The sequence below is a fragment of the Brassica oleracea genome, chromosome C9 (genome assembly GCF_000695525.1).
Source record: "Brassica oleracea var. oleracea cultivar TO1000 chromosome C9, BOL, whole genome shotgun sequence".
Lineage (NCBI taxonomy): Eukaryota > Viridiplantae > Streptophyta > Magnoliopsida > Brassicales > Brassicaceae > Brassica > Brassica oleracea.
Window position 1 is genome coordinate 52,760,594 of NC_027756.1, and position 13,871 is coordinate 52,774,464.

The 13,871-nt window shown below is 32.6% G+C and overlaps 1 protein-coding gene across 1 annotated transcript; it reads left to right on the plus strand.

The window, feature by feature from the left end:
* Nucleotides 1-3,139, plus strand: LOC106313031 (arginyl-tRNA--protein transferase 1). The gene is made up of 6 exons (XM_013750749.1): nt 1-216; nt 451-489; nt 619-769; nt 958-1,998; nt 2,453-2,738; nt 2,853-3,139. Exons 1-6 carry the CDS (start codon nt 69-71, stop codon nt 2,967-2,969), a joined length of 1,782 nt encoding a protein of 593 aa, XP_013606203.1. The 5' UTR covers nt 1-68; the 3' UTR covers nt 2,970-3,139.
* Nucleotides 3,140-13,871: the final 10,732 nt, after the last annotated feature.

Genomic DNA, 13,871 nt, shown 5'->3' on the forward strand with positions numbered 1-13,871 from the left:
TATTGATCCCTTCTTCTTCTCTACTAAATCGGAAGGAGCTTAGGACTTTCTTCTCAATCTCGCCGAGTATGTCTTCGAAGAAACTGAAATCTGCTAACGACGCGAGTAGCATCCGCGACGGCTTAGGCGGAGGAGAAAGCGTGATCGCTGATCATGGCCGACGGAGAAGCACTTGCAGCTACTGTAAATCCCCAGCTCGCTCCAGTATCTCCCACGGTTCGTTTAATTTTACCTTTCTTCTATGTATTACTCGATGTTTGTAGAGTATGTTGTTAAATTTGAATAAAAAACGATTGGATTAGGATCTTGACTTTAATGAAATATTCACGAACTGATGGTTTTATTACAAGTGATGGTTTTATGATTGTGTCAGAAGTGTTTCGGTTTGTTCCTATTTTGAACTACAAGATGTTTCAATGTTAGTGAATGTTTTTGCATTTGCCAATGCAGGTTTATCAGCAGAGACTCTTACCGTTAGTGACTACCAAGGTCTGTTGCTGACTCTGTGATGAACACATTTATTTTGTAAACATAAAAGTATATTGTTGAAGATAGTTATATGATGGAAAGTGTGAGATTATTATTATTATTTTTTTTTTTTTTGTGTGTGTTCTGCAGCTCTTATTGACAGAGGCTGGAGACGATCTGGTTGTTATCTTTACAAGCATGAGATGGATAAAACTTGCTGCCCTTCTTATACGATCCGCTTGAAAGCAAGTGATTTTGTTCCTTCTAAAGAGCAGCAGCGAGTGTCTAGGAGACTAGAAAGGTGTGTTTGGATCAGTAGATGGAAGTTTTTAGAATTGTTAATTGTTCATGTTATTGGTTGAGTCTTTAATTTCTATCTTAGTTGCATATGATTGTGATGGTGTAACTCTGTTTTCTTCAAGATCATCAAACTTTTTCAAAGCTTCCTGACTTTTTTTAAATTGTTCCTCTCATTGTTTTTGTCAAAAGGTTCTTGGATGGCAAACTAGATGGGCAGCCCAGGGAACAAACAGGTGCTTCTTCCTCACTTGGGACTACTAGAAGTGAAGAAAAAAGTAAAGTTGAACCAGTGATGGATGATTTGTCTAAAACGATTGATCAAGCTGTACAACTATGCATACAGAGTGGTGAGTTCCCTTCTAATATGCAGATACCCAAAGCTTCGGTGAGGAAAGTTTTATGTGATAAAAAGAAGAAACTAGCTAAAGGTCCTGAACAACTCTTATACACAAGCAACGTTGCATTCGCAATAGCAGCTGCAATAAAACGCACACTGACATCAGAGAAAGTGGAGATAGAAGGAAACAAGCTATCACCTGAAACTATCTCTGAGATGTTATTAAGTGCCATTAGCAAGGTGGGGGAAACTCCTGGCATATCTATTAAGGTCTCTAAAGGCCATATCAACTTTCTTTCAGCTTCCAAAGATTCTTTCTATGAAAAAGATGTTGTTCCTAATGAAACCCTTCACGCTAAGAAGGATTCAGAAAACCACAAGGCGAGAAAGCCAAAAAAGCTGGAGATGCGTTTAAAAAGATCCAGTTTCGACCCCGAAGAGCACGAGCTATACAAACGCTATCAGCTCAAAGTCCACAAGGACAACCCAAGCCGCGTAGTAGAGAGTTCATACAAAAGGTTCTTGGTAGACTCTCCTTTGATATATGTTCAACCTTCAGGTGGCGGCGATGACGAGGAGAAGGTTGTTCCGCCTTGCGGCTTCGGCTCTTTCCACCAGCAGTATAGAGTCGACGGGCGTCTGGTGGCTGTTGGGGTTGTTGATATTCTGCCTAAATGTTTGTCGAGTGTGTACTTATTCTGGGATCCGGACTATGCATTCTTGTCTCTAGGGAAGTATTCCGCGATACAGGAAATTAACTGGGTCAGAGAGAGCCAAGCTCGCTGTCCGAGTCTTGAGTATTACTATCTTGGCTACTATATACATTCTTGTAGCAAGATGAGGTATAAAGCAGCTTATCGTCCATCTGAGCTTCTGTGTCCTCTTCGTTTCAAGTAAGTTACCACCATACCTATACCTGTTTTTTGTTACTAGCTCATCAACTATAATGAAGAAATGTACGCTAGGATTTTGAGGTGATTTGTATTATAATAACAAATTCTTTGTTATTCAAGTGTGAATTTTAAAAACTGCTTTAAAATCCATTTCATAAAGTACTTATTGAACAAAATTAAAATTGTAGATTTTAGAGTGCTTTAAGTGTTTCTAGAGTGTTTGAGATGAATTTCTTTGTTATAAAAATAAGAATCCAAATCGCATGGTTTTAAATAAGATTATAGAGTGGTTTAACAAAAATTATTGACCTATTTAAAAACTCATTAGAATCAAATATTTTAGATTGAATACACCCGTTATGAGTCACTGAGTTTGAACTTGTGTTGAGTGATTTGTATGTCCTCTGCTTATGTAAGTTTAAGTACTTTAGCAGTCCGGAGTTGTGTGTTTCAGGTGGGTTCCATTTGAAGTAGCGAGACCACTGCTTGATAAAAAGCGATATGTCATCTTGTCTGATATCAAGGAATCACAAAACCAATCTTCTTTACTACCTCATGCTTCCGAAACTCTCGCGGCACATGAAGACATGGAACAAGGGGAGACGAATGACCATTTTATGGGCGGCAGTGATGATGATGAGGATGAAGAAATGGATGAAAGTGAATCAGAAGACACTTACATTGAGTCAGATATAGACAACATTATTATCGGTCTATATGGATCGCAGTATAGATACAAGGTAAAGGAAACTCCCTTTCGTTTTGGATCATTGTCAAAGCTAATTGGGTGTCGTCAGTGTTTACCATTACCAAACTCTCATGCTGATAACAAAAACAAACGTTGGATTTGGAAGGATCTACGGAAAATGCTGAATCCTGTAGGCCGGAAGCAATTGGAGCCGATGTTACAAAGCTACCGCAAGGTTGTGGGCGACGAGCTTTCAGAGAGAATGGTGTATGAACTCAGGTAAAGGCTTATTATCAACTCCATTGAGCTCATTATTTATCACAAAAACTGAATAAATTGTTTGTATTAATAACAATCTGAGAGTTTGTCATGTTTCAGTTGTTGTCTGCATGAGAATTCTTGTTTACACTGTTGTCTCTCTTCATTCAGACTGTTTGCTATGTTCACATCTCATCACCTTGGATTTTTTTTTTTAACATATGATGTTATATATTAATAGGTTAAGATTAGCCCCATCACCTTGGATTATAATTTTAAAATTTTCTGAAGGTTCTTTTAAAAAAACCAACACATATGATGAATAATATGTCGACAAAAAAATGATGAATAATATTTTTATGTCTTTGGTTTTAGATTTACAAATAAAGTAAACGCAAACGTTTATAACAGTAAAAAAATCTGATGTCTTATTTATAATACAGCACAAAATATCCAAAAACTATTTATAAAATCTAAAACATTTTTTACGCAAAAAAAAAATTACTCAAAATTATATATAAATATAAATTCCGGAACCTATTAAAATTATAATATATATATATGTAGTATTATTATCAAAGTATCAGTATTGCTGTCAAGAAAAAAAAATGAATAATATTGTAAGAAATGGATGGAGAGATTTGCGTTTTGTGAGATTTGCGTTTCTGGCCGGCGGGCTCGGCTAACCTAGCCACCGTCGGTCCGGCTTTGTGTTTTATTTTCTTATATGCATGTGTTCTGGGAAGAAAGGGAATTTATTTCCTTTCATCAGTTTGACCTTCTGATTCCGGGAGGTGGAAGCTTTTCAGCTCTGTCGTCTCCGGCTTATGGTTCTGGAAGGAGGAGGCTGTTAAAGCTCCTCGTTGCCGGCTTTTGATCAGTTTGTGTGTTTGGGGTTTTGTCTCGATTTGAATCGGGTGTGATTTTACTTTGGTTTCTGGTTTTCTCTGTTTGTTGGCTTTGGTCTGTTGGATGAGTTCTCGAATAGATCGATGAAGCTCTCTGACGATGACGACAAAGCGATGAAGAAAACGAGATGGGGGTTCAGGGTGTTCGTAATCAAGCGGTTGGTGGCTCTGGATGAGATCTCGATATGATCGATGGATGCTCTCCGTTGAAAAGAGCACAGTCGTGGAAGATGGAGGCAGTCTCCGATGTGATTCCGGTGAAGCGAATCGTGGTTCTCCGGCGGTGGAGAAGGTGAAGCGGTTTGGTGGCACGTGTTATTCTCGCTGTGAGGTTAAACACGTGTAGGCGACGTGTCGATCTGTTCGAATTAAACTTCGGTTTGGTGGGCTTGGCCCATTTAGTTTCTAGCTGTATGTTTTTTGGTGGGCCCTGTCAATTTTATCGGTTGGGCCATTTGTCTTGGCTGTGTGTAACTGGACTTTGTCCATGAAGAATTTTTCTCTCCTTTTGCTATGTCCTCTCTCTAAACCTGACACATAGGAAGGATTGAGATGAAACCTCTACCAGAGTTTCTAACGATCTCATCTCCGGTCAGTAAGCTTGATTCTGGGAAGCAATGATTCTCTTTACACCGCTATCGCCAGCTTTTGTTTTCTGGAAACGGTTGCTCTAACAGCACCGGTTTCGCCGACTTTCGTCTCCGGGAAAGCGGTGGCTCTGATAGTACCGTTCTTTCGCCGGCTTCTTCTCCGGTTTGATCCGTAATCAAGTTCTCGATCTATGCTTTTGGTCTTCCTCTGTCCAATCGACTCTCGATCTGAAAATCTGTGCTGATTTTTTTGATCGATCGAAGATGATTGATGTATTCTTCAAAGCGTAGATCGATGGTTTGAGATCTATAGTTTTCATCGGTTTTGGGCTCCAAGGTGGAGTTGGGTCGCGCTTTTGCTGTGACTCCGGCGGAAGCTGTTGTAGACTTCCGGTGGATGTCCGATTATTGCGGCGACGGAGTTTGCATGCCGGTGAAGGGGTGGGGCTTCGATCTTAGGACACGTGCCCCTCTGATGGCGATTCGGTCAAGACGTGGTAGCCTGGTGACGCGTGTCCCTCGCAGTGAGGATTTCAACACGTGTCATGTTCACGCAACACACGGGCATGAAGAGGCGCCTTCTAGGTTTCGGACGATGGGCTTAGGGCCCAAAAAGTTTACGGTTTGGTTAGCCCTTGTGTGTTTGGACTTTATGTTTGTATCTTTGTAACGTTTTTGGGTTTGGTCCTATGGGCTTTGTCTCTTTAATAAACTTTAGAGGGAAAAAAAAGAAAAAAAAAATTGGACTTTGTCCATATAATAATATTAATAAATCTAGTTGGCAAAAAAAAAAGGATGGAGAGGAGAGAAGCGCACGTGGGGAGGCCTGACAAGTGAAAGAGAAAGCAAAGGCCCACACGAGTGGAAAGAGGCAGCACACACAGCAGAATTTTTCAGACGTTGGGAAATGTAAGATGAATAGAATAAATAGATTTATTTTCTCTTTTGTTTCACATTCTCAAGAATTTGCAGAGTTCCTTTATTACCATATACCACACGTGTGCTATCCTCTCCTCTCTTTCACCGTCTCCAATAAACTGTTTTGACCATTTGACCGCTACAGCCCTACAATAAAAGATTTTTAGGAATTGTAAAATATTGGTGCAAAAAAAGGAATTGTAAAATATTGGTTTTTTAAAAAAAAACTGGCCTGAATTGTAAAATATTAGTTAATGAAAAATAAATTCTAAACTAAAAAGAAATATTGGCCACCTTTTCTCCTTTGCTTGTTTTAATGCTTTGAGATTTTGTAGTTAGTTGTACCTTTTCTCCTTTGCTTGTTTTAATGCTTTGAGATTTTGTAGTTTGTTGTCCACTTGCAATTTCACAACACACCCCATAGAGCATGATGGATGACTACTAATTTTGTTTAATACTAATAAACGAAATAAATTAACAACATTGCGCGAAACAGACTCCCCTTTGAAGGGACTAAAACTTCAATCTCTTTCATTTTCCAAGTTAAAAAAATACTCCTTCCGGTTTTTTTATATTTGACGTTTTAGAAAAAAAAAAAATTCAAATTATTTGACATTTTCAATTTTCTATGTAAAATTTATTACTAATTAATGCTAGATGACAAATGATATTATAGTTTCTATTTTATTATTAGTTAAATTGTAGTTAAATAAACAATTAATGATGTTTTTGTTTAAAAAATTAAATATTTTTTAATTTATTTACACAATTTTAAAACGTCAAATATAAAATAATGGAGGGAATATTATGCGGGAAAGACAACTTTGCTTTGGGAATCTACTACAAGGATATTGATACGTAAGAAGATTTAACGTTACTACGAACAAGATGTAATTATGGAATTATGTGTACGGGTCACAATCAAAGTACAAATTATGAGAATGATAACTAAATTACAAAACAATAGGCCATCTACATCTTTTGGACAGAAGCTGAAAACTGTCACTTCACACGTGGATTTCTAAGATATGGTATTTCGTGTCTCGTGATTTGTCAAATCACACATCTTCATCCCACTCATCTATTATCAGTTTGAATGTTTGGTGTCATGACTTAAACCTTATTATACCCAATATCATCACAATGTGTTAGCTTTGCAAAAAACAAAGTTTTAGACAACTGGAATATCCCGTACTAGCTACCAATATAAAACTAAAAATAAAGTTTATATTACTACAGAAAAAACGGGGTCTATCTCCTCTTCTCCGTTCTCTCACTATCATCTTTCAGCGGAGAAAGAGATGAGACTCTTGTTTCTGTTCCTGTAAAATATTCGATCCAAGTGATCGACTTTTCTTTTCGCTAGGCGAATTTCTTTTTCGTTTTGACGAATCTATAGTGTTTCACTTCGGTGATTTTGTTGTGTCTTCAATTGAAAAACAGAACAGATCTTCAAGATGATTATTTATCTCTGTTTTTTAGTTGATTCAATAAAATATATCGTTTTTCACCTTCTGTTTACTATGGCTATACCGCTTGATCTTGAGATTGAATTCTCTCTTGGTCAGAAACGCTTAGACCTTGATTTTGAAGCGGTATCAATCTTCAGTTATGTTAAGACGAAGTATCCAATGAGAGTCAAAGTCTGAGATTTGGATTCTGCTTTGGGAATCGGGTGCAGAACGGAGAAGAGTTGGAGCTGCTTTATTAGTGGTGTTCCGACAAGGTCATGTTCTTGTTTCTCTAAAGCTTTTCTCTGGAGTTAACTTCTGGCGATTTGAGACGAAAAACTTATGATCAGCGGCGATCGAAGGGATTGAAGAGCATGAAAGCAGATTACAACTGAATCGGAGGCAGAGATTGATGAGTTTTTCGGCAAAGTTTCCAGCACCGCTTTCTCTTTCCTCGGTTCCGCAGAGAAGAAGCCACGACGACAAGCAACGTGTCACACATGCATTAAACCTTATCTCATGTTGTTAGGTTTCTTTGGGCTTAATTAAAAATGTAATTAGTTGAATCTGTTTGTATTTGTGCCCATTGGGCTTCTCTAATGAAAAGAGAAAGTTGACCCAAAAAAAAATCTACCAATAGAAAACTCGAATCATATCGAGTGTGATTAGAAAACATTAGAGTAAAATGGAGTAATTAAAGTGGAAAATTGGAGTAACTGTTATAGAGTAAATGAAACATATAATAAATAATAAAAATAAAAAGTTAGCTAAGCTGACATTTTCACTTCAAAAACATAGAGAAAAAATAAGATAGTTTATTTTTATTTAAATAGTAACTAGAGTAAAACAATAAATTAATGATTAAAATTTTTTCCACCTAATTGGTAGCTTCTTAGCTGAATGTAGAGTAAATTAAAAAGTAGAGTAAACTTTTACTCTAAAAATACAATACAATCACACCCACCGTATGGTATCAATTTTCAAATGAGGCAAGCATTGGCATAAACCTCAAATATGGAGGATTGCAAACCCTTCACTTCAAAAATCACAATGTTTTAAATAGAATTATCATTTTGTGTAGTGAATAATACTAGTACATGTTAAACTTGTTTCTTGGGCAATTGAGATTTTTATGGGTTAATGTCATATCTTTTATCTTTCCTGTATGGATTTCTCCACATACTTCGAATGACTGAATTCTACGTGATCTAAAAGCGTCATTACCATTATAGTTAATTAATATTAATCCCAAGGACACAGGTTAATGCGACAAAAATATGATTGCCAAAATTCTTACAACTCTTATCCACTAACAAAGGAGTTTTATATCCGTTTAATTTTGATACACATTATAATCATAACAACTAATGGGCATGAAGACGTGTCAAATATCCAAGATTAAAATAGGGGTACTGATAATAATAGAATAGGGGAGGGACACATATATATTGGATTATGATGACTTCGCTTTCATCACATGTTAATGAGAATATTTTGGGAAAATAATGTTTCATCTTTGTGAGGCACTACGGGTCCTTAGAACATTTCTTCTCAATGTATAAGATAATTAATATATATATTAGGTTATTTCTTATTTTACTGTGGTAAAACTAGTCAAACATTACGACCAGACAGAAACAAGGTTTGTAATTGCTGTGTCTTTTTTCAAAAGATGGACATGCATGTCATATCATCATCAATTTTAGTGTCCAACATGAATGCTAAGAAGGGTGGTGCCTCGTGGAGGGGATTTTAATGTATTCTAGTGGTAACTTCGCGGTCTTCACCTCAGCAGGGAGGGAAAGTTTGGGAACTTGAGTGTGCTAGCTAAAGAAGAATAAAAGAAACACTAAAAGTATTCGAGGAGTAACGGAAAAGAACACTAATTAAAAGTCACTAGAATTTCAATATCGTATGTTTTAAAAAGAAAACAATTGGTTAGACCTATTTCTGCTTTTAGCAATTCGCCTTTTAGTATTTGCTTTGTTGAGGAAGGAAATAAACATGAGGCTGGGGTTTAGGGTCAATAGAAACTTAGACATTGAATCATTAGAATTCGCCTTTTAGTATTATATGTTTATTAAATTTATATATGCGACATTTAGTTCTGAGGTAATTACCTCTAGTTATCACTGAATATACTATTTGTGTACTGTGATATTAATACTCCTATATCACAAAATTTATATAGATGCCAGATACCCAAAAATATAATGTTATGTAGAAGAATATTTCCATTCTTTACGGACTGGTCTCTTTCTTTACACTTTGAAATACTAATGACCCTAATAATACAGCAAAGTGGATCTTTAGGTATATACATGTATATGCTCTTTCTATTGCAGATAACGAGATTCACGTGTATATCTTATCTTGTGTGGGAGTTGCTTCTAAAACGTATATACTATATACTAATAAGATGAATAGTTTATTTCTGATATAATTAAATTGAGTTTCCACAAAGGTTATTTGTGTGTTTGTAGTATCAGGTTAAACGTGATATGATAATGAAATCATGAAGAATGTAAATACACAAGTAAATTTTGGGATGCGGTCACTATAGTTACATTTAAGCGATGCATGTGACATCAAAATGTACTAAAAACTAAGTGAGATTCTTGCATGATGTGAGTGGTGAAAGAACAGCGTGATTAAGATCACTTAGTGTCGTATTTCTTAGTGCTAATATATATGTCCACTTCATGACTTTTATGCTAAATCCATGTGTTTTAAATGATTGAAGATGTGATCGTAGGTGGGGGCTCACTGAGATTCCATAGCATCTAAGAAAGAGAAGATGAAAGGCAGATTAAACTTAGAACTAAAGAGAGGCAAGTGATGCTAATCACTACTTCCATGGCTCCTCCATTGCCTTTTACTCTTCTCTATGCACTTTTTTTCATTGACCCATTTTCCTCTTCTCCTTGGGTGTATAAACTAATTCAACCATTTTTGTTTTGAATATACAAAACTAAACCATTGTTTTCTTAGTGGATGAGGAAGTTTAACAGGTGCTAGACTGCTAGTGATAAATAAATGAAAACTATAAAGCAGTATCTGATACTATCCGAAAAAGGGTTGGTCATTAAAGAACAACCCAAACCCAACCATATTGATTAGGACTAAGTCCAAAAACATCTATAATCCTTCAATTCAATGTGTATATATATATATATATATATATATATATATATATATCAACCCACCTTTCTATATCATGTCATTAAAAGTAACACTTAAAAGTCACATGTAAGTACATCAAAACTCATCATGAAGTACTGAACATAATTAGTTTTATCACTAATAAACTATGAAGAGACCTAACTTTATATAAAAAGAAATATATCTTTTAAAGAAAAGAGATGATGTGAAACTCATGAAATTGTGTTTTGGTGAGGGAAAGAGAGAGACATGTGAAGTGTTCATAGGCAAATTGTGGACCAACAACGCACATGCTGCTCTTCTTTCCTCAACTTCTTTTTCTTAGTTTCGTGCCAAAGATAATGTTTTATGATCATCTATTTTTCGATAATCATGTTTGATTTTAAGAATACCTCATGATGCTAAACTAAAATTCATTTACTAGCAAAATGATCCCCCCCAAGTCTTACCATCTATCAGTTATTGGTTTCGACTCTTGTTTTGCCTCATCTTTCATAATAAATTGTACTAACACCTTAAATCTATGTTCTCTATGTTGAAATACGGATTTCACTAATTATGATTTTGCTGCTAAGTCAAATATTAGAGTATTTTCAACTGGTTTCATCAAATATATATGGTTTTGTTGCTAGGTAGAATATCGATAATATGAATGATGCTGACTACATGTAGTGATTTTCCTTTCAAGAAGGCTGGATCTTCTTTTCTATTGGTGTTTTGATCTTTGATATTACGTATATTTAGAATCTACTATTCTCTTCTCTTTTTTTCTTAAATTTTTAGTTTTGTCTTTATAATTTATGTTATTAAATATTTTGTCAAGTATATTAAAAGGTATTCATACTTGTTATTAGTCGTGGATATGTCCAACAAAAACATGACTTTTCAAATCCAAATACAATCAAATCAATAAGACCAAGATTTGAAACTAAAATTCAATATAGACAGGTGCTTTGATGTGTAAGATTTGCAACCAAACAAAAATTATGGGCCAATTTGTTGAAGAAATACAATTTGTTTTGAACAAGTATACCATTAATTACAAATAGATGTTTTAAATTATATTTTGGATAATAAATTGTCATATTTTCCATTGCACTGAAATAGTAATATAGCATCAATTGTAGTAAAATAGTGTGTTCTAGATGCAGCTTAAGTCTTAGTTTATATTTTTACTATAACTAATGTTTAAAATGTCAGATATGCTTAAACTCAGTGTTTTGAAAACCGGATCGGACCGGCCGGTCGAACCGGTCAGACCGTGACTCAGTCTTCTAACCGGTTCCGAGTTGTACTAAAAACCATATTTGAGTTAAACCGGCAAATCAGGTAAAATCCGGCCAAACTCGGTAAAACCGGTGATCCGGTTCAATATTAAAATCCGGTTTACTCAATTAAAATTTTTTAAAAATAAAAAAATTGCAAATTTATAAATATTTCATTTAAAATCATATTTTTAAAAGTATATTTCCAAATAAATTAGTTTTCATTGTATTTTTATATATTTTTAAGTTTTTATTTATTTATGTATCAATTTTAGTTAGATTCTAGAAATGATATAAATTTTTATAAAAATAATTGTATATATATATATATAATTGTTTAAATTTGATTATAATTTAAAACTCAGTTAAACCGGTTAGACCGGTCCGACCATTGATCCAGTTACAATGCCGAATCAATGTCCGGTCCGGTTTTCAAAACATTGCTTAAACTGTTTTGTAACAAATCTAAAATGCTAAACTATAGAGATTTTAAAAATCTCTGCATATATAAACGCCAAATCCCCTGTTATCAAACATTTATTTATACAGAATATGGAGTATCACGAATTTTTATTGCAATAACTAAAAGTACTGAAAATCTGCTAACTATCAAAACCTACATGTTATTAGTTATTTATAACATTTTACAGTAAACTTGCGTATAGGACTCATTGACTATCCTCAACATTGTGAAAATTAATTTTAAACTCTTTATTTTTATGAACATTTGCAAAAGATGGATATTTTATATTTATAATTGCTTTGATCCAATCTAGTATAGTTTAAATTATATATTTGGATAAATAGTATGCCTCACCAAAATACATATAAATAATTCTGTATAGAGCTGCAATATCATAAAATCACTATAATATGTGGTGAAAAACTAATAATATATTATATTTTAGATAATATATTTTAAGATAAAATTTGAAGTACTAATCTATTTTTACTGAAGTAATTTTCTTATATATCGAATATGGTTTAAGTTATTTGACAAAGAAAAAAAAACAAAAACTCCAAGACTCTCCAAGTCACTATGACTATATATATATAACTAGGTGTTTTTATGCACTATTTGTAGTAGTAAAAATTTTAAATTTAAATTATATTTTAAATATTTTTTTTAAAGTTTAATATTTTCTTATTAATATTTTAATTGAACATAAAATTAAGATAAAATAAATAGTTTTATTTATTTTAAATTATATTTAAGAATAGATATGCATATATTTAAAATTATAATCTTAGATAGATTTTTATCTATTTTTGGATAAATATATTAAATCAATTTGTATGAAATTAATAAAGGTTGATATAAAATTTGTACAATTATAAAAAAAATAACTAAACAGTATTTCTAAAATTAGATATATAAAATAAACTAATAATATTACGATTAAAAATTATGCTTTTTTAAAATTTTAAAATATTTTGGCTTGTTAGTAATAAATTTTATAATTAATTAAAATATAGAAATAATTAATATTCCGAAATTTATAAAATATAATGATATTTTATTATTATATTATTTAATGTCATATTTTAATAAATTTATTTAATTAATAGTGTATAATTTACTACTATATTCTAAAAAATTTACCAAAAATATAAATAAACATTAAATGTAATTGTCCGTGTCACATTTAAACATAAATCATGTCATCATATAGTATGACATGTCATATTAATTTAGTGAAAATGATTTTAGATAAGACATGTATTAAAATCACTTTACAAATAATGGACTGTAGATTTCGTTTCAAAAATGTTGATAGATCATCTCCGATCAAATCAAAAATACCATAATTGTAATAAAAATGAATATTCAAGAAATCATATACAGAGAAACCTCTATAAATTAATAATTAATAATGAGACTACACCAAAACTATGATTTTTTATTAATTTATAAAGTTTATTAATTTATCGATATACTTATTGAACCAAAAATTTAATTTAAGACTATAAAATTATATTATTTTATAGAGTTTTTTAGTGAATATTAATTTATAGAATATTAATCTAAAGAGGTTATAATGTATTTAACTATTTATGGAATATTAAATGCTAGTATCCCCTATATATTAATTGAGGAACATTTGAAAAGATGTAACCTCAATTTTGTATTAATTAAAATAGGCCCCAATGCATAGGTGACACTCAATTAGGTAGTCAATTACACTCAATTGAAAAATAAGTAGGTCCACATTCGATTTTTATATGTTGTTAGATACATAAGTTGGTCAAACTATATGATATAATGATATGATATGTTATTTTTTCTTTCCTTAAATCAAACCTACGTAATTACCATAAATGACTAATATATATATGACAATTAATGATTTTAATAATAAAGATTTGATAACAATTTATATCTCCTCCATCATTTTTTGTTTAATTTTATATTATTAAAATAAATTAAACAATCAAATTAGCTATAAAAGTAAAATTTAGATTTTTTCGTATATGTTATATTTTGAATTTTTAAAAACGACAATAAATGACTAAAACTATTTAAATTACTATGTTAAAAATTAATGATCAATGGTTTAACATTTTTATTATAAGAAGATACACATGATTTTAAAACCATATGAGTAAAAAATATCATTTAATAATAAAATAAA